Source organism: Lepus europaeus, chromosome 5 (assembly GCF_033115175.1).
Source record: "Lepus europaeus isolate LE1 chromosome 5, mLepTim1.pri, whole genome shotgun sequence".
NCBI classification, from domain to species: Eukaryota; Metazoa; Chordata; class Mammalia; order Lagomorpha; family Leporidae; genus Lepus; species Lepus europaeus.
The window spans coordinates 70907502-70935369 of record NC_084831.1 but is presented as its reverse complement, the minus strand read 5'-3'; the positions used below and the strand labels follow the sequence as shown (position 1 = coordinate 70935369).

Genomic DNA, 27868 nt, shown 5'->3' with positions numbered 1-27868 from the left:
TTAGAGTTTTCATCAAAAAACAGATTCCCAATGTTTTTATGTTATAGACATTATCTATATATCTAGTATTGATATTTTATTTTAAAAGTCAAACAGGCAAGAAAAATAAGAATGAATTCTGTTAAATAACACTTATAGGAGGTCAAAGGTTTGGATGACCAACAAAATAATAACAACAGAGTTAGTCATTGTGAAGTTGCATGTCACCAAGCTGAAACTAAGTTGTTCATCCCCCTCTGAGAATGCAGAACAGAGAAATAAAAGCCAAATCCCCTACCAGGCCTGTCTTAGCTGGCGCAGTGAGGAAGCCCCTCTGACCTAGCCTTGAAACGACCAATCCCCTTTTTGTTCTGTTCCTGCTTTCCTCAGCCCTCTTCTGTCTATTAAGCCAACCTCCTCTCCTCAGCTGATCGGAACACTCATTCTTCTAAAGCAGTAGGATATTGCTCAACTCTAGAATCACAAATAAAAAGCCAGTTAAGATCTTTAAACTAAATTTGTTTTAATTTTGTCTTTTGACAATTCTATAAGGAAAAGAGAAGGACAAATGACTGTCAAACACGTGGTAACAGGAAAACAAAACAGTCAAGTCTTTGGCTTTAAACAGTGCATTTGACCTTGACCTCATTTTCTCTCTGGCTTTAGGGATCACTTCACTTGAGCCAATCTTGGGCATTTTGTTTGAATGACATGGAAAAGGCCCTCCCTCCTTCCCATGGTGCTTGATGCCAAGAACATGAGGAAGGTTCAGCCATGACTGCATGAAGGGGCCTGAAATGAGGCTAGAATTGACAGATGAGAAGCCATATTCTGATGATGGCATGAGGAATCTGGAGCTAGCCATTCCTGGAGCCAAGATCTACTTCTGGACTTTTCAGTTATAAAAATCAACACCTTTCTCTTTTTCTTTTTTTCCTTAAGCCAGTCAGAGTTAGGGATTTTTGTTTTGTTTTTCATCTGCAACTGATAGTCTTAATTGATAAATCAAGACCCTGGCATCCAAATGACAACATAAGAATCACACAGAAGTTCAACTACTGAGGACAGCATTGTGGTATGTGGTTCAGTGGGTTAAGTACCACTTGCAAAACCAGCATCCCACATCAGACGATCTGTTCAACTCCCAGATATTCTGCTTCTGACCCATCTTCCTGCTGGTACATCTGGAAGGAAGTAGAAGATTGCCCATGTACTTGGGCCCCTGCTACCCACGTGGAAAATCTGATGGAGTCTCTGGCTCCTGGCTTTTGCCTGGCCCACACTTAGCTGTTGTAGCTATTTGGAACCAGTAACTAAAAGATCACTCTCTCTCTCTCTCTGTCTCTCCCTCTTTCTCTGTTTCAATCTCTCTCTCTCTCTCTCTCTCTTACTCTGCCCTTTAAATAAATAGTAAAAAAAAAAAAAGAAAAAGAAAAAGAAAATTCATCACTATATTCCTAAAGCTGTACTTAGGAAATGCATGAAATTTGTATTCCTTAAGAGAGGAAGGAGACGTACAGTTTGGCACATGCTCACTTGGACTTACCCCTAACGGTAGAGTTAGAAACGTGCCAGGGGATTCCAATTCAATCCCATCAAGGCAGCATATATTAATACCATCTCATTAGTCAAAGTGATCAGTTTCAGTTCATAATTGATCATAATGATAGGATTAAGTGTCAAAAGAATCACATAAACAAGACCAGTGTCTGCTAATACTAACTGATAGAATTAAAAAGGAGAGAACAATCCAAGATGGGAAGTGGGATATACAGCAGACTCATAGAATGGCAGATGTCCTAAACAACACTCTGGCCTCAGAATCAGCCCTTAAGGCATTCGGATCTGGCTGGAGAGCCCATGAGAGTATTTCAGGCATGGAAAGCCAAGACACTGTGGCAAAAATAAAATGACCTAAATGAAAGATCTCTGTGAGTGAGATCCCAGCAGAAAGAACGGGCCATCAAAGAAAGAGGTACCTTTCTCTGAAGGGAGGAGAGAACTTCCACTTTGACTATGCCCTTGTCTAAATAAGATCAGAGTTAGCAAACTCAAGAGGCTTCCATAGCCTTGGCAGCTCATGACAAGAGCCTCGAGTGATTACTGACGTTAAACAAGAGTGTCAATTTGTTAAGTCAACAACAGGAGTCACTGTGTACCTACTCCCCATGTAGGATCTCTGTCTTTAATGTGTTTTACTATGTGAATTAATGGTATAACTAGTATTCAAACAGTACTTTATACTTGTGTTTCTGTGTAGCTGCAAACTGTTGAAATCTTTACTTAGTATATACTAAATTGATCTTCTGTACATAAAGATAATTGGACAGAGATCCTACATGATAATTTTTAAAAATTGATTAATTTTCTATGCAATTTCCAATTTAAAACCAAGTTTTATTTTCATTTTCAATTATCTTTATATACAGAAGATCGATTCAGTATAAACTAAGTAAAGATTTCATCAGCTTGCACCCACACAGAAACACAAAGTGTAAAATACTGTTTCAGAACTAGTTATAGCATTACTTCACATTGGACAACACATTAAGGACAGATCCCACATGAGAAGTAAATACACAGTGACTCCTGTTGTTGACTTAACAATTTGACACTCTTGTTCATGGCATCAGTAATCTCCCTAGGCTCTAGTCATGAGTTGCCAGGGCTATGGAAGCCTTTAGGGTTCGCTGACTTTGATCTTATTCCGATAGGGTCATAGTCAAAGTGAAAGTTCTCTCCTCCCTTCAGAGAAAGGTACCTCCTTCTTTGATGGCCCCATTCTTTCCACTGGGATCTCACTCGCAGAGATCTTTCATTTAGGTCTTTTTTTTTTTTTTTTCCAGAGTGTCTTGGCTTTCCATGCCTAAAATACTCTCATGGGCTCTTCAACCAGATCCGAATGCCTTAAGGGCTGATTCTGAGGCCAGAGTGTAGGATCTCTGTCCTTAATGTGCTGTACATTGTGATTTAATGCTATAACTAGTACTCCATAAGTATTTTTCACTTTGTGTTGCTATGTGGGTGCAAACTGTTGAAATCTTTACTTAATATATACTAAACTGATCTTCTGTATATAAAGATAATTGAAAATGAATCTTGATGTGAATGGAAGGGGAGAGGGAGCGGGAAAGGGGAGGGTTGCAGGTGGGAGGGAAGTTATGGGGGGGGGGAAGCCATTGTAATCTATAAGCTGTACATTGGAAATTTATATTCATTAAAGTTTTTAAAAAAAGATAATTGAAAATGAATCTTGATGAAGAATAGGATGGGAGAGGGAGTGGGAGATGGGATGGTGGCAGGTGGGAGGGTGGCTAAGGGGGGAAAATCCATTATAATCCAAAAGTTGTACTTTGGAAATTTATATTTATTAAATAAAAGTTTTTAAAAAGTGAAAAAAAATAAAATTACCATATATTTTTACAATTAAAAAAAGAAATTTGTATTCCTTAAGTAAAAGGTTTCTTTGGGGAAAAAAAAAGAAAAATCTACGCAGTTGTCCTTATATGCCAAATGTGTCTTTTTCCTCTATTTATGAGTCATGATTTATAGGGTTTCAGTAACTATTAAACCACACACAGCTTTACTATCAATATAAATACATAATATAATCAATATAAATCTGAGGCATCAAATAATAGCTTTCATACATATCATTTACAAAACTTCATACATGAGGTTACTTCAAAAAGTTCATGGGAAAGTATAAATAAAAGCATTATCTTGATGCAAAAAAAAATTAAATACACACACGGTTTCTTCATAACACACATTTTCCACGTATCATCAAAAAAGTGTTTTGCCTCAAAATAAACTCATTCTTTGAATTCCATTTTTCCAGGAACCTTTTGAAATACCCTCATATATATTTTTTGAATCTAAAACAGGACTGAAGGAAAATTATTTTCATAATTTATAGATAAAGAACTAATTAAAATGTTTAAAAGTTGATGGCACTAAGAAGCTAGAAAGGAGTAAGAGTCAGGTCTTCTTTTCACAATCGTTTTATTATCTTTACATTCATTTTTTAATTTTTTTTTCCAAAGAAAACTTTTACTTAAGAAATACAAACTTCATGCATGGGTTTGTCATAGATTGCCTTGATTATTTTGAGGAATGTTCCTTCTGTACACAATTTGCATAGAGTTTTCATCACGAAGGGGTATTGCATTTTATCAAATGCTTTCTCTCATCTATTGGGATAATTTTTTTAAGATTTTTATTTATTTATTTGAAAGTCAGAATTACAACGAGAAAGAGAGGTAGAGAGAGAGGTCTTCCATCCGCTGGTTCACTCCCTAATTGGCCACAACCGCTGTAGCTGTGCCAATCCAAAGCCAGGAACCTTGGAGCTTCCTCCAGGTCTTCGCATAAGGGTGCAGGAGCCCAAGGTCTTGGGCCATCTTTTACTACTTTCCCAGGCTATAGCAGAGAGCTGGATCAGAAGTGGAGCAGCTGGGTCTCAAACTGGCACACATATGAGATGCCAGCACTGCAGGCAGTGGCTGTACCCACTATGCCACAGCACCAGCCCCACAAGTTTTGTTTTTCAGTTAATGTGATGCATCACATTGATTAATTTGTGAATGTTGAACCATGCCTGTATAACAGGGATAAATTCCACTTGGTCCAGGTAAATGATCTTTCTTATGTGTAGTTAGATTCAATTGGCCAGAATTATGTCTTCATGGCTCAATTTAGGTAAGTTGTATGTGTCCAGGAATCTATTCATTTCTTCTAGGTTTCCCAGTTTGTTGGCATACAGCTTTTTGTAGTAACTTCTGATGATTCTTTCTCTTTCTGTGTTATCTGTTGTTAAGTTTATTTTTTCATCTCTAATTTTATTGATTTGAGTCTTCTCTCTCCTTTTTTTGGTTAGCTGGACCAATGGTGTATCAATTTGGTTTATTTATTTTTATTTTTTTTAATTTGACAGGTAGAGAGAGATTCTGTCCCAGTTGCTCCTCTTCCAGTCCAGCTCTCTGCTGTGGCCTGGGAAGGCAGTGGAGGATGGCCCAAGTGCTTGGGCCCTGCACCCACATGGGAGACCAGGAGGAAGCACCTGGCTCCTGGCTCTGGATCAGCACAGCACGCCGGCCGTAGTGGCCATTTGAGGGGTGAACCAATGGAAGGAAGACCTTTCTCTCTCTCTCTCTCTCACTAACTCTGCCTGTCAAAAAAAAAAAAAAAAAGAACAAATATGACATAATAAAGCATAAAGTTCTACCAAATCAAGAGATGTTTAACAATAGTAAAACTTACCTAAGTCAATATCTCGAATTCCCATGTACAATTCAAGAAGATCATCAATTTTTTCAATTGCCTTTGTATTGGCTTCAGAGGGCTTTATCAAAGGAGAGAGAAAGAAGATATTATATTTCTATAATGAAATCCCTTGATTGTTTAGGCAAGCATGGGGGAAAATCTGATGAGGAGTCAGTTCATGGTTGTGTACTTGAGCTAGTGTTAATGGCCGTATATCTAGAATGTGCTCTGTAAATTATATAAATGTAAATTATATAAATCAATATAATAATTAGTGTCAGCATTATAGACTCAAAAGAGAAAAGCCAGGAACACAATCCCCAAATAGCTAACAATCTAGAAGGGGAGATATATGTGAAAATAAATATTATGTAATAATTTTAAGGGATATAAAATGTATAGAGGCATCAATGGGGAAGAAGCAAATTTATGTATCTAAGGGTAATAGAATACCTCAGAAAGCAGATGACTTATGAACTGCATTTTCAAAGATGAACGGGTATCAAATAGGGGAGAGCACTTCAAGTTGAAGGTAATAGATACACAAAGACTGTGAGGTCTCAAGGTCTAATAGATGATAGCATTATAGTTTTAGGGGACTGTGACTGCAGAACACAGTGGAAAACATGACAAGATCTTAAGGAATCCTGTGTGGCAAGAAATAGAATTTGGGTATTTATTATACAGCCAAGGTCTCCAAATATTTTTTTATTTTTTCCAAGAGGCAGAGAAAGAGAGAGAGCTCTCATCAACCAGCTCACTCCCAAATGCTCAAAATGATGACAGTAAGCTGGACCAAAGCCAGGAGACAAAAACTCAAGCCTCATCCCCATCCAGGTGGCAGGGATCCAATTACTTAAGTTATCACCTGCTATGAAAGCTAGAATCGGGAGAAGCCAGAGCCAGGCATCAAACCCAAGTACTCCAACGTGGGATGCACGCATCTTAACCACTAGGCCAAATGCCCACCCCTCTCTCAAATGCCACATCTCTCTCCAAAATTCTTATGGCTCACCCTAATAGTAAAACACTTCTGAACATAGTTTATCAATTATATTCATATGTTTATTATACAAAGCATATTCATTATTCTATATATAAAAATATACCAAAAAGGGAAATTTTATAAGGATCAGATAAGGAAATAACATTTTTAGAATAGTTTTTGCTTTATATATTAAAGATATCAAAATATTTTTGTTCTTAAAACCATTTTTAAAATTTTGGTAAAGGGGTCCAGTGCTGTGGCATAGTGGGTAAAGCCACCGCCTGCAGTGCCAGCATGACATATGGGTGCCAGTTTGAGTCCTGGTTGCTCCACTTCCAATCCAGCTCCCTGCTGATGCACCTGGGAAAGCAGTGGAGGATGGCCCAAGTCCTTGGGCCCCTGCACCCATGTTGGAGACCCAGAAGAAGCTCCTGGCTTCAGCCTGGCCCAGCCCTGGCCTTTGTGAATATGTGGGGAATAAGCTAGCAAATAGAAGATTCTCTCTCTCTCTCTCTCTCTCTCTCTCTCTCTCTGTGTGTGTGTGTGTGTGTGTGTGTGTCTTCCTCTCTAACTCTGCCTTTCAAATAAATAATTAAAAAATTTTTTTCAGTGAAAACCATGACTAAATATGCTTTAAGGTTTTTTTAAAATATTGGTTTTGGGGTCTAGTATTGTGGCACAACAGATTAAGCCACTGCCTACAATTCCAGCATCACATATGAGCACCGGTTCTAGTGCTGGCTGCTCCACCTCCAATTCAGCTCCCTGCTAATGTGTCTGGGAAGGCAGTGGATGATCACCCAAGTGCTTGTGCCTCTCTCACCCAGATGGAGTTCCTGGCTCCTGGCCTTTTCAGCCATCTGGGGAATAAATCAACAAATGAGAGATCTCTCTCTCTCTCTGTCTTTGTCTCTCACTCTCATTATGTCACTCTGCCTTTCAAATAAATAAATAAATCTTTTTTAAAAAATCCTGATTTCACACTTATGAAGTATGGTTTTATGTTCAGATGATTCCAATTCCTTGTTTTAAATGGGTTCATAAACTGAAAAAGGGATTGCTCAAAGGGAAATACTCAACTATAGCTTCAAATGTAGAATTCATGATCAATTAGATTATAAGAATTCCATATTTTTTTTTTGACAAGCAGAGTTAGACAGTGAGAGAAACAGAGAGAAAGGTCTTCCTTCCGTTGGTTCACCCCTCAAATGGCCGCCACGGCTGGCGCGCTGCGCCAATCCAAAGCCAGGAGCCAGGTGCTTCCTCCTGGTCTTCCATGCAGGTGCAGGGCCCAAGCACTTGGGCCATCCTCCACTGCGGTCCTGGGCCACAGCAGAGAGCTGGACTGGAAGAGGAGCAACCAAGACAGAACCTGGGGTTCCAGCACCACAGGCGGAGGATTAGCCAAGAGAGCCGCAGCACCAGCCCAGATGATTCCAATTCCTTGTTTTAAATGGGTTCATAAACTGAAAAAGGGATTGCTCAAAGATGTTAAATACTCAATATAGCTTCAAATGTAGAATTCATGATCAGTTAGATTATAAGAATTCCATATTATTTTTAAAACAGTTGTAAGTGTGCAATATCTTGTATTCTTATATTTTATTATTAAAGTCATACAAGTTCAAGAAAATAAAAATTTATGTTCTTTGAGGATGCTGGTAAAACTTTCTCACAGTTTTATAAGGACTAAGACTTAAAATACAGTAGCACATATCTCTCTTGCCTTCACTCTAGTGAATTCTGAATTGTCAGTGTAAAACAACAGCTATGCAAAGTAACCTAGATATTAACCTTTGGATCAATCTAGCCATGTTATAAGTTATGGTAACCAGTATCAGCACTCCTGGTATATAAACAGCCACCAGTTTTTGACCAATCTACCTCCTAAATAGCTCTTGACCTAGCACCTCTTCTCCATCCACATTCTATTTCCTCAGGTTCAGCCCTCGTCTTTTCTTCTTTGCAGAGGTTTGCTGGGTTGTCTCCCTTCTTGCAGTCCTTACCCTCTCAACTTCGCTCTAATCAACTCTATCCAACTCTGCTGTCCCCTAGATCCAAGGGCGTTTCCTAAAACACAAAACTGATTGTGTTGTTCCCCCATTTTCCACAAAAATCTTCAGTCCTAACCCTGGCCTACACTTCCAGCCTCTTTACACCGGTACTTCCAGCACCCCAACCCTAGCCTCATGGACAGCTCATAAGGTGCCCAGGGCCATCACGTTTCCCGCCCAGAACACTCTTCTTCCTGTCTTGAGCTAACTCGATCACTTCATCTGGAAGGAAACTCTCCCTCACTTCCTTTCTTTCCCCCAGCCCCCAACACCAGTTGATCAGCAGCTCTCTGTGACATTGGGTATCCTCTGCACATCATCCTGAACTCTAGCCCACTGGTTTGCTGTCTCTTTTCTTCCCTTTAGAGGAAAAACAAGGTCTTTATTCATCTTTGCCATGTTAGTACACAGACCATGCCCATCTCAGCAAATAGAAATGAAATATGTATGAGCCATGTAAGAGGAATAGCTTTCACAGTTCTCACTACTTGTAGTAGATTAGAAGGAGATGATTTGTTTCAAATCCTATAAATCCATTAAAACAGTAAGTGCTTGAAATTAGATTTTAAGTCATTTGTATCCAATTTAATATTAACAGCAAACTAGATTTTTCTTTTCATTATGAGCTATTTTTAAACTGCCCTATTTAATTAAACAGGCTATGCAAATAGGAATCAATTTTTAGATGTTTGTCTTCAAATCTTTCCAGAGAGATCTTAAGTTACTCTTTTTCATCCCAGCACCTTATACGATCAGGTGCTTCATAAACATTTATTAACTGTGTTAACTATTACAAGATGATCCTGTCCCTCAAGTGACATGGGAGTTTTCCTGCTGACCCCGCTTCCTTTGCAAGCCATTTTGCAGTCTACCTACTTCTTCTCACAGCCTCAAGTGTAAAGCAGGCCTAGAATTCCCCTGGCTCCCCACTGCCTGCTCCTTCCCACTGTTACTTCATTCCCTTATGAACTCCTTTCTCCACTGAGGTATTCAATTCAGCAGGTAAACAGCCACTAGCCATCAGCAAAATGCCAAGCAGTGTAACAGGAAAGGCTCAGAATAACCAGAAATTGGGGTAGACGATTAGTGCAGAGGCTAAGATGCCACTTGGGACACGCACATCTCGTATCAGAGTGCATGGGTGCGAGGCCCAGCTTCACACTGGATTCTAGCTTCCTTTAAGGCACACCCTGAGAGGCAGCAGGTGAAGGACTTGGGCCCCCGTCATCGACATGGGAGACCCAGGTGAGTTCCATCTACAGCAGGAATTTGAGGGGTGAACCAAATGATGAAAGATTTGTGTTTGTGTGTGTCCCTGTCTCTTTTATCAAATCTCTCTTTCAAATAAAATGAAAATAAGTTTTTTAAAAATTTTAAATGATCAGAAATTACTGCCCTGAGTTTTTTCACACACCTCATCATATCTCACTAAAAAATGCTCTGGACTCTAGCAGGTCTCTTTGCTGCTATTTGCCTCCAGATTAATCCTTTAACTCCCCAGGACCAACCCACCCAACTCAGAATCTTTCTCTGGATTCCCCAAAAGAGACAACATCCTCGGAGACTCAAACATTCCACTGAACTAAACCAGCCTCTGAATTAAAGGAGGAGCTGGCCCAAAGTTGGCCCAAAAAACCTCTGGTATGTAGTAAACTAGATCCTAGCTGGATATGCAAGTAGATTGTAACCTAACCTCATGGTACATTCTTGTGACTAAGCTACTGAGCCTCAGCCAATCACAGCAACACACCCCTTAGCCAATCACAGGCTGAAGACTGTCAGATTATATCCAAATAAAGCAAACGTCAGACTGTTACACCAATCAAGTAAACGCCACATCATTTCCTGTCTTTTTGATTATAAAAATATCTCTTTACATTGTTTTTGTTTTGTTTTGTTTGGGTTTTGTTTTTTGTTTTTTGTATTTTTTACAGGCAGAGTGGATAGTGAGAGAGAGAGAGAGAGAGAGAGAGAGAGAGAGAGAGAGAAAGGTCTTCCTTTTTGCCGTTGGTTCACCCTCCAATGGCCGCTGCAGCCGGCACATCTCGCTGATCCAAAGGCAGGAGCCAGGTGCTTCTCCTGGTCTCCCTTGCGGGTGCAGGGCCCAAGGACTTGGGCCATCCTCCGCTGCACTCCCGGGCCACAGCAGAGAGCTGGCCTGGAAGAGGGGCAACCGGGATAGAATCCGGCACCCGAACCGGGACTAGAACCCAGTGTGCTGGCGCCGCAAGGCGGAGGATTAGCCTGTTAAGCCACGGCGCCAGCGAAAATAGCTCTTTACATTGTAAGGCAGGGGGATGGAGGGAGGACATTCCAAATCATCTTCAGTTTGCAATGTTACCCTGTTCTAGAACATTTTTCTTGCTCAAGGAAACTTGGTTAAATTGAACTGTTCTCTATTCTTTTTGACACTTCCTAAGGACAACCTTGGCATCATGGCTCCTTGAGTGTCTTTTCTGACAAACCACCTCGATGTCTGATCGTGGACATTAACACTGAACAAGCTCTGGGATCCCACTGTGAAACAGCCTCCTAATTGCTCACCTGTCTCTTCTGTTCTTCAAACATACAGGGTGTCCTGGGACAGAATTCCCACGGAGAGAAGTGAGAAGGGTCTGATGCCTGTGCCCTGACCACGGGAGCTTCAGACACCTGCTGGAGCACCCCCACCCCCATCCACAAGATGACATCGTCACCACTGTCTTGGCTGTTGTGAGTGGACCTGCTGCTTACCACTGCGAGTCCTTACCAGTGCTACCTCAAGCCCTGCTGTTTTCTTCTACCTCTGCCTCCATGTGTCTCTCCTCCTGGTATTTTTCATCCAGATACTCACCCTTTTACAGACAGTCAATCAACAAAACCCTTGATTTGCTCAAGCTAAAATGAACCAATTCATTAATACAGCAGAGATTTGAGTGCCTTTATATACCAGGTACTAATTCTAGGCACTGAGGATTGAACAACACATGTGAACGGTAAATAAGGCATATGAGCTAAGGAGCTAGAAAATGTATAAAATTAAACAGAGATATAATAAGTCCTATGGTGTTCAGTATTTGAAGAAAACTAAGGACATGGAAATGGAACATTGGGCAGCAGAGGGGGCTGGAGAGAATTTCTATTTATGCAGGAAACTCAGAAAAGGCCTTTTTAGATAAGGTAATAACTTGGGCAGACACTCAACAACAGTGAGAGAGCAAAGCTGTGCAAATAAATGAGCAACTCGATGGCCTGAGGCAGGGATGCATCTGGAGTGTTTGGAGACAGCAACGAGTTGGCCGTGGCTGAACCAGAGGTTGCTGGAGGATCATGGTGGGATGTGAGATCAGAGAAATGCAGAGTGAAACCATGTCAGGTACTCTTGGGATTTTAGCTTTGATGGGAAGCCCCTGGAGAGTTGTGAACTGAAAGTACCATGATCTCACTTGGGTTTGTAAAGGGCAACACAGCTGGGAAGAGGGCAGGGAGACACAGGAAGATGGAGTACATGACTGCGACACCTGAGTCAAGACCATGGTGCCTGGGGGATGAGGGCACTACAATGGTGGAGGAGGAAGTGGCAGGAAGCTGTTGGATTCTGGTAGCTGGCAGAGATAGAGCCACCAGGACTTGCTATGGAAGGGATGTGATGCGGAGCATGAAAAGGCTGAGTAAAGATGCCTACAAAATATTCAATCCTTTTTTGTAGTTCTCAGAATTTGTTGATTCTTTTTCAATTCTTTGGACAGTCCAGGGATCTGTACACTGTGGAAAAAGCTGTCTGTAGAGAGCTGAAGATGCCTACACATCATAAATCTCTTTTCCTGCTCATAGTTGCTATTTTTCCTTCATAAGAACCTTCAATAATTTGCATATTATTTAAGCAATGAATTTAAAATTCATGCTTTGAATAGAATGAATGGCATTTTATTTAACTGATTTCACCTTTAATTCCAGCTCTAATAAACATGAATATCTATAACTTTCCAAGCAGAATGAAAATTAAGTGAACATAATATACCATTTCTTCCACGGTGGCAGGACCTTTTGATCGCAGGCGAAGTGTCTCCTTTCCAGATTCGATTTTGTCTACTGATGACTTTCCAGCTTTTGACCTAGGTCCGATTTCTGTGAACATGCAATAAATGGGAAAAGGCATATATCTTCAGAAAGCACTCCAGCAGATTGCTGTGAAAGTCAATGTGGTTTTATCACAAAACTATGTACAATTATTGTGAGAGTTCATCAAAAGCATGCTTCTTCTAGAATTTCCTGAAGTAAAATAAATTCACCTGCCTTCTGTTATTCTCACATAGGAGCCTCTGTGAGAATTGAGTTCTATCTACAAAAAGAAAAGAGAATTGTGAAATGTGCAGATGGGAAAGGCTGGAGGTGAAGGAAGAAAAAAACAAACAAGTCTTCCATATAAGAGTAAGGAGGCAGGGACTGGCGCTGTGGCATAGCGGTAACACTGGCATGCCATAAGGGCACCGGTTCAAGACCCGGCTGCTCCACTGCCAATCCAGCTCCCTGCTAATAGCCTGAGAAGGTAGTGGAAGATGGCCCAAGTACTTGGGTCCCTGCACTCATGCAGGAGACACAAAGAAGCTCCAGGCTCCTGGCTTCAGGCCAGCCCAGCCCTGGCCATCGAGACTATTTAGGGAGTGAACCCATGGATGGAAGAATCTCTCAATCTCTCTCTCAATCTCTCCCTCTCCCTCTCCCTCTTTCTCACTGTAACTCTGACTTTCAAATAAATAAATCTTTACTTTAAAAATCCTATGCAGCAGCAGTTTGGGGCAAGGGGTACAGGGAGGAGGATTCTGTACCAAAGAACTGGAGAAACTGAGCCCCACTGAAGACTCCCAAGACAGGCTGGTAAGTGCAAGTAGGTAGTGAGGTCTGAGCAAAGCTTGTAAGACTGACATCAAATGGTCTGCATGAATGCATTGTTACTAACAATTCCCATCTTCAATCAAGCACTACTTTGTTATTGGGCACTTATGCCAAAATGATTACGGATTTTACACATTAATTACTTGGGGACAGAATCATCAAAACATAAGTCTTCTCTGAGAATGAAATTTCTCAAAATTATCATGCAATGAGTAGACCCTCCCTAAGTAAACACCTATAAATAGTGGCTGATGAGTTTTGAGAACATCCAGATGCTAGTCATGGTGACCAAGCAGGTTCTCAGAAGCCTAGAGCTGAATAAGCAACATTGACCTTGCCCATTACGCTGTGCCCTTGGGAAAGAAAGGATTCTCAGATGCTTAGCAGAGTCAGCTCAAAGAAAAAGCATAGATCGATCTGTCGTCAGCACTGCCCAGGACTCTACACTGCCCAGCAAAGGGTGTTCCCAGCCTGGAATCATGCATATCCCTGAAGTGGTGAAGACAATCCCAGCCTAATGGTACTAACCTTAAAATAAATAATGCCTCACACACACCCCATCCCACTGCAGTTTCACCAGAAAACCTACTTGATATAATCTGTAACTGCTCAACTAACACACGTGTTTTGTTCAACCACTACACAGACATGTCTAACTGTAAAGTGATAAATGGGCGTTGTGCCTCACCTACAAGTGTCTCCTGTAAGCTTGGTGAGCATGATAATATCCTGGGAAACTGAGCAACTCGGAGTACATAGAAAGATAAAAGGTTTCCAGGATTTACAAAGGGAAGGAGCCATACTCTTGGACGTCATCTCTACTTGAGAAGTCAGAAGGACTCCCTAGATGATGTCTCTGGCTTATCTTGCTCTTATCTACACCACCAGCAGCTGGGAGGGAAAATGTATATAAATTGGAAGGGCTTTTTAATTAATAAACTTTGTCTCTTACAGCAGTTTTTGGTTCGTTCCAAAACTGAGGAGAAAGTTTAGAGTTCTCCGATAGCCCCTGCCCCAATACACACATATACCCTCCCTGGTTATTCACACCCCCACTAGAGTGGTGCATTTGTTACAACTGGTGGGTCTACACTGACACAGCTTTATCACCCAGAGGCCACCGTGATGTTAGGGTTCACTCCTGATCCCTCTGGGGCACCACATGGACTCGGACCGATGTCTGATGAGCCGTGAGCACCACTATAGTAGCTAACAGGACAGTGTCACTACCCTAAAAATTCTTTGTGACCTGCCTAGTCCTCCCAGGTCTTTTTGTTTCTGTTTCATTTTTGTTTTGTTGTTTACGCATTATGTATTTGCCATGCAATCTTCTTCATGGGAGTGACATCTCAAAACTAACCACTGGGTGGCACCAAAGTAAAAATTACATTTTAAGTGCTGGCTTGGCCTGGCGTCCGGAAAGCCAGCTTTCACAGCCTAAGGAAACAGAAGCTGTGTTTCCCAATGATCTGGTGATTCAGGTACAAGAATCAGCCTGTGTATACACGAAGAGACGCAGACGAGTCCTGTTCACCTGCAGGGAAAGAGCAGAGTTTGGAATGTTCTGAAGACTGTAAATGTTTATGGCCTGGCCTACTTTTGGGGTGCTGGCCTGCCCAAGCCTGTCTGAGCAGTCAGGCCAAGCCCTCAATCACTGCCTTCACAGGTGAGGAACTGCACCCTGCCTCTCTTGTGCCTGAGTTACAACAGGGCTGCCACATACTCCTGTGTCAGCCTGCAGGTGGCTCACTCCCCAGCCTCACCAGGACCCCACTCCAGCAAGTCACTTGGGCACACACATTCACAGCTGGTGGAAGCCTTGCTGTTACCAGAGTTGAGCTGCATGTCACCAAGAAGCAGTCATGCTTGTTCCCAAAGCTTTTGAAGCAATTGTGTCTATTACTCTAATTATGCGATTTAATTTCAAAGTGCAGGAGCTGATGCAATGAGTGTGAAATGAGGAGTTATTATTGCTATGAAAACTAGGTTGACGGCTTTGGAAAGATGCCATGAGGGTGAGTTGCCAGAAAAAAATGAGGTGTAGGCAAGATGACTCTGGCAGATTAGGAAAAAATAGCTTTAAATATCCATCATTTCACATATCTAGTTTTTTTAAATGAAATAGAATCCATAAATAGGTTGTGATTATATAAGATTTCATAGAACTCCCATTTGTGCCAACTCAAAGAAAATGGTTTTTAATCAAGAGTGGTATACTATATCTTAAGTTAAAATGCTTACACATATGTGTATCACTTTATATATTTTTTCTGAAAGGCAGAGAGACAGAGGCAGAGATCTTCCATTCTGCTAGTTAACACTCCAGATGACACAATAGCCAAAGCTGTGCCAGGCTGAGGTTAGGAGCCCAGAACTCACTCCGAGTCTCCCACATGGGCGGCAGAAACCCAACAACTTGAGCCATCATCTGCTGCTTCCCATGGTGCACGTTAGCAGGAAGCTGGAATCAGAAGCTGGCGATGGGGCATTCCCCAACTTGCTCAGGGCACAAGACCTCAAGTCAGCCTGGGGCATGGTGCATCACTGTCAGAGCAGGGCAGAGACCACAACCAATGTGAGGTGGGCACAGATGGACACGGCTGTATCTGTTGCTCAGTGAACAAGAGACAGCCAAAGATGCCCAGAGGAAAGAGTGGAAAGCTTAGGGTACACAGGAGGTCAACAGGGGGACCTGAGAGCATCGCACTTCTTCAGAGCACATGTGAAACCCTTGGGGACAACTAGAAATAGTTGTAATGGGGTGCAGTCCAGTGGACTGGAGGTGGGAGAGAACAAGTCACTAGCATTTCGGTGGCAAAAAAAGTATCAAACCAATCAATTTTAGTTCAAAACCATGAGATAAAAATTGTCCTAATAATTTTCATTCATTTTCACCTGAAAATATAGACCCCTTTTTATTGTCCTGATATCCCTCAAAATATATTTCTTCTCTGGGCCCTTTCAAATGTCTTCTGTTGACTTTATTGCTGGTGCCTGGTTGTCTCTACTTTCATGTTGAGTTATCAAATGTGGTTTCAATGCTTCTGACCACTGTTACCCTATGAGAAAGTCAGTATTTTGGTTGAATGTGCACTGTTATCCTTAGTGTAGTGGTTAAGGGTATGGACTTAGATTCAGAGCACCTGAGTTAAAATCCCAGTGCCTCCATTTACAAATCATATGAGCTCATGGAATAAGTCCTTATCTGTAAAATGAAAATAAAGCACTGTTTTGAGCACTCAGTGGGCTACTCATGAAACACACTGAGCCCAGCAGCCTGCTCACATGAATAGAATGCTGTGGGGGTGGGCATCTGACACAGCAGTTAAGACATGGCTTGAGATACCTGCATATCGCTTACTGGAGTGCCTAGTTCAAGTTACAGTTCTGCCACTTCTGTCCAGCTTCTGGCTAAGATGTTACCTTGAAAGGCATCAGGTGATGGCTCAAGTACTTGGGTCCCTGCCACCCACAGAAGAGACCTAGACTCAGTTCTGAGCTCTTGACTTAGGACTGGCCCAGCTCTGACTGTCGCAGCATCTGAGGTGTGAAGCAGTGGATGGAAGGTCTCTGTGTCTGTTTCTCTGCTTTCCAAACAAAATAGGGAGAAAAAGAAGTTTTTCTTTTTTTAATAGAATGCTACTGCAAAAGTTTGTAATGTGTTTCTGCTGGTGCATTCCAACCTGGGCGAGAAAGAAATCCGCTCCTCTGCTCCCTCCCAACAAAACTATGTACATCAGTTCCTATCTGAAAATGGGAAGTATGCAAAGATCCCTCTTCAATGTTCAGCCAGCTGTCATGTCAAATACCAGGGGCAGGGTCTCTTTTTTATTCTAATTCTCTATTCTCTAAAACAGCATTATCAGCCAGTGCTGTGGCACAGTAGGTTAAGCCTCCACCTGCAGTATTGGCATCTCATATGGGCTTTGGTTTGAGTCCCAGCTGCTCCTCTTCCCATCCAGCTCCCCACTAATGCATCTGGAAAAGCAGTGGAATAGAGCCCAAATGCCCGGGCCCCTGCACCCATGTGGGAGACCCAGAAGAAGCTCCTGGCTCCTGGCTTTGGATTGGTTCAGCTTCTGCCGTTGCAGCCATTTGGGGAGTGTACTAGCAGATGGAAGAGCTTTCTCTTTGTCACTCCCTCTCTCTGTCTGTAACTCTGACTCTGAAATAAATAAATCTTTAAAAAAAAAAAAAAGGCACTATCTTCTTCAATTTTGGAGGGGTGGAAACAGATGACCCTCCATCGCTCCACTCAAATTCTCCAAGTGGACAAGCTTGAGCCCAGCTCCTCATGAGGCACTGTGCAGTAAAGGTGCTTCAACATTATCTCATTGGAGGGAGGATATTTTTTATGTTTATTTATTTTCCCTTTTATTATTTGAAAGGCAGGCAAAGAAACTGAGACATAGACAGACCAAGAGAAATCACCCACCCACTAGCTTACTCCCCAAAGGCCCACAACAACCAGGGCTAGGCCAGGCCAAAGCCAGGAACCAGGAATTCCATCTGGATCTCTCACATGGTTGGGAGGGACCCAGGCATATGAGCCATTACATGCTGCCTCCCAGGGTACATGTCAGTGGGACGCTGGATTGGAAGCAGAGGAGCCAGGAGTTGAACCAGGTATTCCAATATGGGATGCAGGCATCCCAAGCAACATCTTAACCACTATACCAAATGCCTACCCCCAGAGAGACAACTTAAAGAAAAGGGGAAGCATGGTCTACAAGGAGCCAGAGGACACAGTGAAACCCCCAGGACTCTGGTCTCTGCCCCCTGCCCTCATCTCCAGTAGAGTTACGGGACACTACATGGGTAAGTGATCAGGTATACCAGCCCCTGGGAAAATAAATATATAGCCCCCTCTCCTAACAACCAATGGAGGGCGAACTCAGCTACCTCATCAAATTCATCAAGCCACTTCCATAATTTCCATCTCGAGTCCCACAGCACCAGGGGTGGCCAGCTGGTAACCAGGCAGGACTTTGCAGAACGTGTTCAGTAACAATCCTCAGCATCACAGGCCCAGACACGCTTACTTTTCTCAATGTTCCCAGAGCTGACTTGAATCTCGGGACTGATTCATACTAACCAAATTTCTCCATGGGGAGAAATAGTAGTTATTTCACCCAGCATTGAAACCACTCTCATACATTCCCCCTTCAATTGCTTAACACGATGCTTTAACTAAGTGTTGTTTTCTCTTTACAGACACTTATTCCTCAAGTTCACATAATTTGTAAGTGGAGGAACTGAGGTTTTAAATCAAGTGCTCTGATGCTAAAGTCCACATTCTCAGCCACTCCACAGGTGTCAAAGGTCCCCATGTTGGCTCCATGCCTCCTTCTCATAAGTTTGAGACTTCCTGGAAAAGGTGATGTCCAGCAGAGACTCAGCTATCAAGGTCAAAGATGATGTGTTCCAAGGTGTTCCAGGTCACAGGTTCAGCAAGTTCAAAAACTCCAAAAGCAAGGAGTTCAGAATGTTTGCTTCAGATCCCTCCCAACTGGATGACTCGCACTTCACCAGTTTTCCACCCCTCCCAGGAATGACTCACTTGAAAGTTCCTTCCCACTGGATACCTGAGCAGCTTAGCATGCATGGCACCAGATCAAAGCCCTTGGCCATGAAGGACGACTCTCTGGGGCCAAGGAGGCAAACAGGTGGCTCATAGCTACATGTGGTCTACAAAAGTATTTATTGGACTGGTGATACTTGCAGATTTTAATCAGTTGCCAATTTTTTTTAAAACTTGAGAGATTTCTCCTAAAAATTAAAATTTTAGATTTCTCCTGGAAACTGACATTTCTACAAATGAACAAGAGCTTCACCTGGGGTCTGTAGTTCTCGGTTTTCATTTCCAATAATCTCTCAAGTGTAGATGTTCCCTCTCCAAGTGATTTTGCATTCTATTAAAAATTGTGAGTTGCTGTTTGCATTAGGCATTAGTTGGTTGTCTTCCTAGGAGCTGTTGGCATTTAAGGGTCATTGCGGTTTAGGAGAAGGTGATGGCTCCCAGCTTCAGGGATGGAACACGCACAGGGACCAAGACAATGGACCTCCCACATCACATTGATTGTTTCAAAGGTGGGCATGTGACTGAAGCCAGTAAGGGAAGAACAAATCACAGAACTTTCATTAGAAATTCTGAGACAAGGACATTGTCCTTTTCTGCTCTACATGAATAAGGAAGCAAATGGCCCCAGAAGTTGCTGACCACCATCTTGGGACACTGTGGAGCTAACCTTAAATGATACTTGAAAGTTGAAGCTGATACATCAGGCATTAGAGCAAAGAGAAAAGGCAAGAGCTGAGTCCTGGTTACCTCGTATGGACCCTACAAAAAACTTCATTGATGACAGCATCATTCATGGGCTGTTGAAATATAATACTCTTTTCTGTATAAGGCAATTTACTAGGGTTTTCCACTATCTCCAACCAAAAGACACCTCATAGATAGAGAATTCTGTCTAGGCAGTGACACAAGTCATCTAAACAGTCCTTCTGACGTTTAACATGCACCAATGGCACCATCCATAAATAGCTCACATGCTCCCTAGCCTACATCTACCCCCAATACACATGCATACTTCTTGGAACAGTTGGCATAAAATTAGCTTTTGTATTCCAGAATTTAAAATTTTAACTATACATTCCCTTTTTCCATGTCCAACATTTCTAAGACTTCTTTAGAATAAGTTTTAAAAAAAAAAAAAGCAATACATGGGACAGGGTACTTAGGAGCAGATAAAACACAAGGAAATGGCGACAAGCAATGATGCCACCTGTGTGAAGCTGTCAGTTGCTGCTGTTGCATCAAAAGGGCTGTCGACACCTGAGCAAACCTCACAAGAACACAAAGTCGGTTCTGAACTGTCCTTTGATGAGGCAGAACAGTGCAAAACAGAGGTCAGACGTGAAAGAACTGAGCCTGCAATCTTCTTGTTCTTTAGTTCAAATGTTATTGAGAAATCCTGCTTCCATGACTCTGAAACTGTAGGCAAAAGTTAACGTGCATGTCTGGGGAGAAGGTTCATGGCTTTAACCCAGAGGAGACTGTTACAGAAAAAAAAAAGATTACAAAACTCTAGATTCCAATTTGGGGAAGCGAAAGATTGTTCTTTGAAAAAATGGTAATCACTAAAATATTTCACTTTCACTATTTTACTTATTTTATTCTACAATATGATTTTATCATGGAAGTCTAAGATATAAAAGTTACTGTTTACCTTTAGTACTGGTTTATGATATATTTTTCCCTCTAGATTTTAAGAAAAGTAGCTACCAAAACAGATCCTGCCAATTTAGAGTTGATACAACCTAGTTTCTTCATTTCTAATGTTGAACTATTTATATTAATATTTTAAAATATATTAAATGATAAGAATTACATGATTTAAAGCTATAAAGCCACTATATGTAGAATGATTTTCTTTTTTTTTTTAAGATTAAGTTTCCTCTACTTCCTAGAGTACTAGACTTCTTTTTAAGAATAATAATTTCTTCCTTAATTAATATATACTAAACTGATCTTCTGTATATAAAGAGAATTGAAAATGAATCTTGATGTGCATGGAAGGGGAGAGGGAGCAGGAAAGGGGAGGGTTGCGGGTGGGAGGGAAGTTATGGGGGGGAAGCCATTGAATAAAAAATTTTTTAAAAATGTAAAATTTAAAAAAAAATCATTTCTGGTTCAGACATTGATATGCTGATTTTATATTTAAAATTGAAAAAAACAAAAAGCCTAAAGAAATAAAGTCATCCATAAACTCACACTTAAAAATAACCATACACTGCAAGTCATTTTTTTTTTTTTTTAAATTTTTGACAGGCAGAGTGGACAGTGAGAGAGAGACAGAGAGAAAGGTCTTCCTTTTGCTGTTGGTTCACCCTCCAATGGCCGCCGCGGTAGCGCGCTGCGGCCGGCGCACCGCGCTGTTCCGATGGCAGGAGCCAGGTGCCTATCCTGGTCTCCCATGGGGTGCAGGGCCCTAGCACTTGGGCCATCCTCCACTGCACTCCCTGGCCACAGCAGAGAGCTGGCCTGGAAGAGGGGCAACCGGGACAGGATCGGTGCCCTGACCGGGACTAGAACCCGGTGTGCCGGCGCCGCAAGGCGGAGGATTAGCCTAGTGAGCCGCGGCGCCGGCCTGCAAGTCATTTTTCTTCAGTATTTAAAGATAGTTTTACAAAAATGAGATATTACTAAATGCTTTTTTCATTTGCTTTTTCACTTCATATAGCACAAACATTTTTTAGTACATGGATGGAATTCCTTATCTGCTTAACATTTTCTACAAATACAGTCTGACCACAATTTTGAACATAATTTATTAGTTCTATTTTCCCATAATTATATAACAATCCCCATTGTAAAAATAATCTCTAGCAAAATAGTTACTAGTAGTATGAATACTGTTTTTCTATTAAGTTACATTATATTCATATTATTCAGTCATATTAAAGAACTCACATATTTTAACATAATTTTTGACCCCTTTATCCCACAATACTATCCTAATCACTAAGTTTAAAGACAGTGGAATCAGTTCTTATTGTTATCAATTCCAAATGCTGTCCCCCACAGGGCTGAAGCTGGGCCCATGCCAGGCTTTTCCTACAAAAAAGTGGCTTGGGCTGGTGCAGTTTGGTCTCACCTCACTCTCCAAAGCTGGTGCTGAGGCTCTCAACTGCTGGGGTCCCGAGCTATACATGTCCACACCCTCCATGTATGTCCACAGTGTCCTCCAGATTTCTTTGGAGTTTCCTCTGCTATTTTCTCCCTAACCCTTCCCTGCAATTGCACTGTCTCCACTTTTTTTTTTTTTTTTTTTTTTACTATCCTCCACTAGACTAGAGCAGTAAGCTCTCCCTAGTCTGCCATCTTAAAAAAACCCACATTTGCTTCTGAAAAGTGCATTTGCAATTGGTGTTTGTGGAGAGGAAGGAAATCATATATAAGGAAGGAGGGTTTTCTCTAGGAAGTGCTCAGGATGATGAAGTACCTGGCTTTGGAGGGACTGTAGCAAAGTGGGCCACAGAAGCATCCCAGGTCCTAGCACAAGGAAATCATGTAACTCTGAAGTGATAGGCCGATTACCCTTATCTGATTAGTACTTGCTCTATACATGTATTTTGTAAAGATACATTTAAATTTTTTGAAAAGCAGTACAGAGAGGCAGAAGAAGAGAGAAAGAGAGAGAGAGAAAGTGTTTTAGCTGCTGGTTCACTCACCAAAGGAATCAAAAACTAAGCTATAGGTCATAATTTCACTTTTCTCAAAAATATAAGCATTTAGTATCTTTTTAAATAAAAGTTTACAACTTGATAGAGTTCATATTTAGGCATCCAACTAGGCCTTTCCATTGAAAATGCATTTATCAGTCACAGTCTATTAACTCCATACTACTGAAAGCAATTTACAGGTTCACTGTGATACCAATCAAAATACCAAGGACATTCTTCTCAGAAATAGATAAAATTATGCCGAAATTCAGATGGAAAAACAGGAGACCCTGAATAGCTACAGCAATCTTATATAAGAAAAACAAAGCCAGAGGCATCGCAATCCCAGATTTCAAGACATACTTAGGGCAGTTATAATCAAAATAGCCTGACAGATTGATAGACCAATGAAACAAAATAGAAACACCAGAAATCAATGCATGCATCTACATCCAACTTATCTTTGACAAAAGAGCTAAAATCAATCCCTGAAGCAAACACAGTCTCTTCAACAAATGGTGCTGGGAAAACTGGCTCTCCACACACAGAAGTGTGAAGCAAGACCCCTACCTTATATCTTTACAAAAATCCACTAAAAATGAATTAAAGACCTAAATCTACAACCCAATATCATCAAATTATTAGAGAATATTAAGGAAACCCTACAAGACACTGACATAGGCAGAGTTCCTGGAAAACACTCCAGAGGCACAGGCAATCAAAGCCAAAATTGACAAAAAGGATTGCATCAAATTGAGAAGATTCTGCACTGCAAAAGGAACACAGCAAAAAAAAAAAAGAAAAAGAAAAAAAGAAAAGAAATGAAACAGCAAAGTAAGGAGGCAACCAACAGAATGGGGGAAATTATTTGCAAACTATGCAACAGATAAAGGATTAATAACCAGAATATACAAAGAGATCAAGAAACTCAAAAACAACAAAACAAACAACCCAGTTAAGAAATGGGCAAACAACTTAAACAGGCATTTTTCAAAAGAGGAAATCCAAATGGCCAACAGACACATGAAAAAATACTCAGGATCACTAGCCATCAGGGAAACACAAATAAAAACCACAGTGAAGTTTCACCTCACCCCAGTTAGAATGGCTCTCATACAGAAATTAACAAATAATAAATGCTGGCGAGGATGTTGGGGAAAAGGTACCCTAATCCACTGTTGGCGGGAATATAAACTGGTACAGTCACTGTGGAACACAGTATGGAGATACCTCTTATATATACTGTCTATAGACATACCATATAACCTAGCCATCTCACATGTGGGACTTTACCCAAGGGAAATGAAATCAGCATATGGATGGGGCTGGCGCTGTGGCACAGTGGGTTAATGCCCTAGCCTGAAATTCCGGCATCCCATATGGGCACCGGTCCCAGATATGGATGCTCCACTTCTGATCCAGCTCTCTGCTATGGCCTGGGAAAGCTGTAGAACCTGGCCCAAGTCCTTGGGGCCCTGCACCCATGTGAGAGACCCAGAAGAAGCTCCTGGCTCCTGGCTTCGGATCAGGCCATTGCGACCAATTGGGGAGTGAACCATTGGATGGAAGACCTCTTTCTCTCTGCCTCTTGTCTTTCTGTGTAACTCTGACTTTCAAATAAATAAATAAATAAATAAGTATTTTTAAAAAAAAAGAAATCAGCATATGGAAGAGTTTTCTGTAACCTTATGTTCACTGCAGCTCAATTCACAATAGCTAAGATATGGAATCAACCCAAATGCCCATCAACTGGAAGACTGGATAAAGAAATTATGGGATATGTACACTATGGAATACCACACAGCAATAAAACCAAAAAAAAAAAGAGAAATCTTGCCATTTGTGACAAAATGAATGAAACTGGAAAACATCATATCTAGTGAAATAAGCCAGTCCCAAAAAGACAAATCCATTTGTTCTCCCTGATCTGTGATAACTAATAGAGCACCTAAAAGGAAATCTATAGAAGTAAAGTTGACACTTGGAGATGAAATGATTTTGAAAAGCCCTTGTCTCAACTGTTGAGGACAGTTTTTTCTTAATACAATTTGTTGAACTCTTTACTTAGTACAGAGTTAATTGTAATGTATGAAGTTAATTGAAAATAGATCTTAGTAAAAAATAAGAATGGGAATAGGAGAAGGAGGAGGCAGAGGAGTGAGAATGTGGATAAGAGAGTGGGTACAGTAGGAAGAATCATTATTTCCTAAAGCTGTATTTATGAAAGGCATAAAGTTGAATTCCTTAAATAAAAGTTTTCTGGGGGAAAAAAAAGAACAAATGCAATTTTATCCAAGAATCTTTCTCATCTCACCCAATCTACTTATATCTTTCCCTTATCTAAACACCCTTCTAAATTTCTGCTATGGATTTTAAATTTTACTCTACAATTCTGAATATAAGCAATTGACAGGGGCCAGCATTGTGGCACAGTAGGTTAAGTCACCACCTGCAACACTGACATCCCATATCAGAGTGCCAGTCAAGCCCTTTGCTCCACTTCTGATCCAGCTTCCTGCTAATGCACCTGGGAAAGCAGCAGAAGATGGCTCAAGTACTGGGTCCTTGCCACCCAAATGGGAGGTCCTGATGGAGTCGTGGCTCCTGGCATTAGCCTGGTCCAGCCCTAACTGTTGTAGCCATTTGGTGAGTGAAGGATTGAATATATCTATTTGTAACTCTTTTCCTCTCTCCTTTTCTCTCGTTCCTTCGCTCCCTTTCAATTAAATAAAATAAATCTTTGACTTGGTGAGAAATTCAGTCTTGGGTTTGTTTTGGAAGTCTCTCTCCCTCCCAGAATCCAGAGGGCTGATGCTACATTCAGCCCATAATAGACCCTTCCCTGAAGCTCCAGGGCCAAGACAGTGTGTCCACTTGCAGGACCCTATTAGGACACAGGGAGTCTTCCAACTCAGACTGCAAGGCCACACCTCCTGAAGCTCTAATATTCCTAGGCCATTCTATCAGATGTCCTGACATAGCTCATGGGAATGGGCCACTGGTCTTTGATACTGGCAGGATCTGCCATAAACCATTCATCCCAGGGTTCTTTGGAGAAGTTCCTTTCGAGTCTCACCATACCTCCCTGCCCTCATCACTCTCTAAGCCTCAGAACTTCTCCCAATCACAGACAAGTCAGCCCTTAATTAAACTGCACTTGAAACCTACATCACAGTGTATGTTATAATCTGCGTTGTATTCTGAGAAGGCAGTAACACATTAGCAAAGCCTTGGAGCCACAGGACTGGAATGCTGAATCTGCACTTCCCGTCCAGCACAGATGACCTCAGTGAGTTATTTAACTACCCAAAGCCTCCTTTTACTTATCTAGATATCACATAAATGGCATGAAGATTAAATCAGACCACAACAGAAACAGTCCTAGTAGCAATGGCTTATATTTACGTAGGACACATACAATTTTCTAAGCATTTTACATATATTAACTCATTCCATCCTCACAATACTTTATGGATAAGTAAACAAGCAAAGAGGGCTTCAGTAACACCCAAGATTGCACAGCTAATAAATAGAGAAGACTCAAACTCAAGCAGATTGGCAGAGAGTCTATGCTCTTTATCATATTATACTGCTTCTAACAAGTATTCAATAAATGATAGCAATTATGGTTAATGAAATTTTTTTTTTGAGAGGCAGAGAGAGATAGTCCTCAAAAGCCCATGACACTCAGGGCTGAGATGGGCCAGAATCAGAGCCCAGAACTCAATCCAACTCTCCCATGAGGATGAAAGGAAACTAATTACTTGAGCCATCACTGCTACCTCCCAGGGTCTGCATTGGAGGAAGCTGGAGCCAGGAATAGTGAGTACTGAATTCCAGCAAGCTAAAGTGAGATGTGGGCATCTTAACCAGTAGGCTAAAATCCCACCCGTACTTGACTGTTAATGTATCTGCTAATTCACATAAACTATAAGCTCCTGGATGGCAGCACGCATTACCAACTCATCCATTACAGTTGTTAGAAAATGGGCTCTAGGAGTGAGTGGTTGGCATAGTAGCTAAGCTACCACTTGGGATGCCTGTATCCCATATGTGAGTGCTTGGGTTAATATCCTTTCCTGAATACAGCTTCCTGCTAATGCACACCCTGGGAGAGACCAGGTAAGAACTCAACTAATTTGGTCCCTGCCACCCACACATGCAAGACCTGGGCTGAGTGGGTTCACAGCTCTTGGTTGTGGGCTGGGCCAGGCCACTGGCCTGAGTGAACTATTGGGTGTGAGCTCAATCAATCTCTCTCTCTCTCTCTCTCTCTCCCTCTCTGTGTGTGTGTCTGTGTGTGTCTGTGTGTCTGTGTGTCTGTGTGTGTGTGTGTGTGTGTGAGAGAGAGAGAGAGAGAGAGAGAAATTTTCAAATAAATGAAATAAATTAAAATGCTAAGAAAAGCCTTTTCTGAAGGCTGACCACATGGCTTGGAAGTGAGTCCCTGTCACTCACTGACCCTAAAACCTTGGACAAATTGCTTCAATTTTAGGAAGCAATTTGTAAGGATTAAATTATTTCCTAGTTGGAAAGCACTTAGAAAAGTAAATGGTAGCTACTATTATAATATACTGATACTGGTATATTTCATTCTTTGATATCATCTATCTTTCCAGAATCTGGAACAATGCCGAAGTTCTCAACCAATACTTGTTAGTCAGCAACTCACTTGCCTTGTCTTTCCTGTTTATGTGGTTCTCTCTTATTTTTAAAATTACTCCTTAGGCCCAGCATCATGGCACAGCAGGTAAAGCCACAGCTCGTGAGTCAGCATCACATATGAGCGCTGGTTCACATCCCAGCTGCTCCACTTCCAATCCAGCCCCCTGATAATGGCCTGGGAAAATCTGTAGAAGATGACCCAGGTACTTGGGCCCCTGCCACCCACCTGGGAGACCAGAATGAAGCACCTGGATTCAGCACGGCCCAATGCTGGCTGTTGCAGCCATCTGGGGAGAGACCTAGTGGATGGAAGACCTCTCTGTTTCTCTCTATAAATATATAACTCTGATTTTAAAACATAAACAAGTCTTAAGGAAAAGAATAATACAAAATTATTCCTTAAAGAAAAAAACTACAACTTCATAATGATGTACATGTTGGTATCCCTCATCTAAAATGCTTTGGGGGCCGGTGCCATGGCTCACTAGTCTAATCCTCCGCCTTGCGGCGCCGGCACACCGGGTCTAGTCCTGGTCGGGGCACCGATCCTGTCCCGGTTGCCCCTCTTCCAGGCCAGCTCTCTGCTGTGGCCAGGGAGTGCAGTGGAGGATGGCCCAAGTGCTTGGGCCCTGTACCCCATGGGAGACTAGGAGAAGCACCTGGCTCCTGGCTTCGGATCAGCGTGGTGCGCCGGCCGCAGCGCGCCTACCGCGGCGGCCATTGGAGGGTGAACCAACGGCAAAAGGAAGACCTTTCTCTCTGTCTCTCTCTCACTGTCCACTCTGCCTGTCAAAAAAATAAATAAATAAAAATA

The 27868-nt window shown here is 41.7% G+C and overlaps 1 protein-coding gene across 1 annotated transcript in view; it reads right to left on the bottom strand.

Annotated features, from left to right (window-relative positions):
- The window catches only part of GIPC2 (GIPC PDZ domain containing family member 2), a 105479-nt gene that overhangs the window by 19517 nt on the left and 58094 nt on the right, over positions 1-27868 (bottom strand). Inside the window, exons 5-6 of the mRNA XM_062191608.1 lie at positions 12287-12393; positions 5242-5323 (exon numbers count right to left, since the gene is read on the bottom strand). Coding sequence (XP_062047592.1) covers positions 5242-5323; positions 12287-12393 — 189 coding nt within the window. The remainder of the gene's footprint in view (positions 1-5241; positions 5324-12286; positions 12394-27868) is intronic.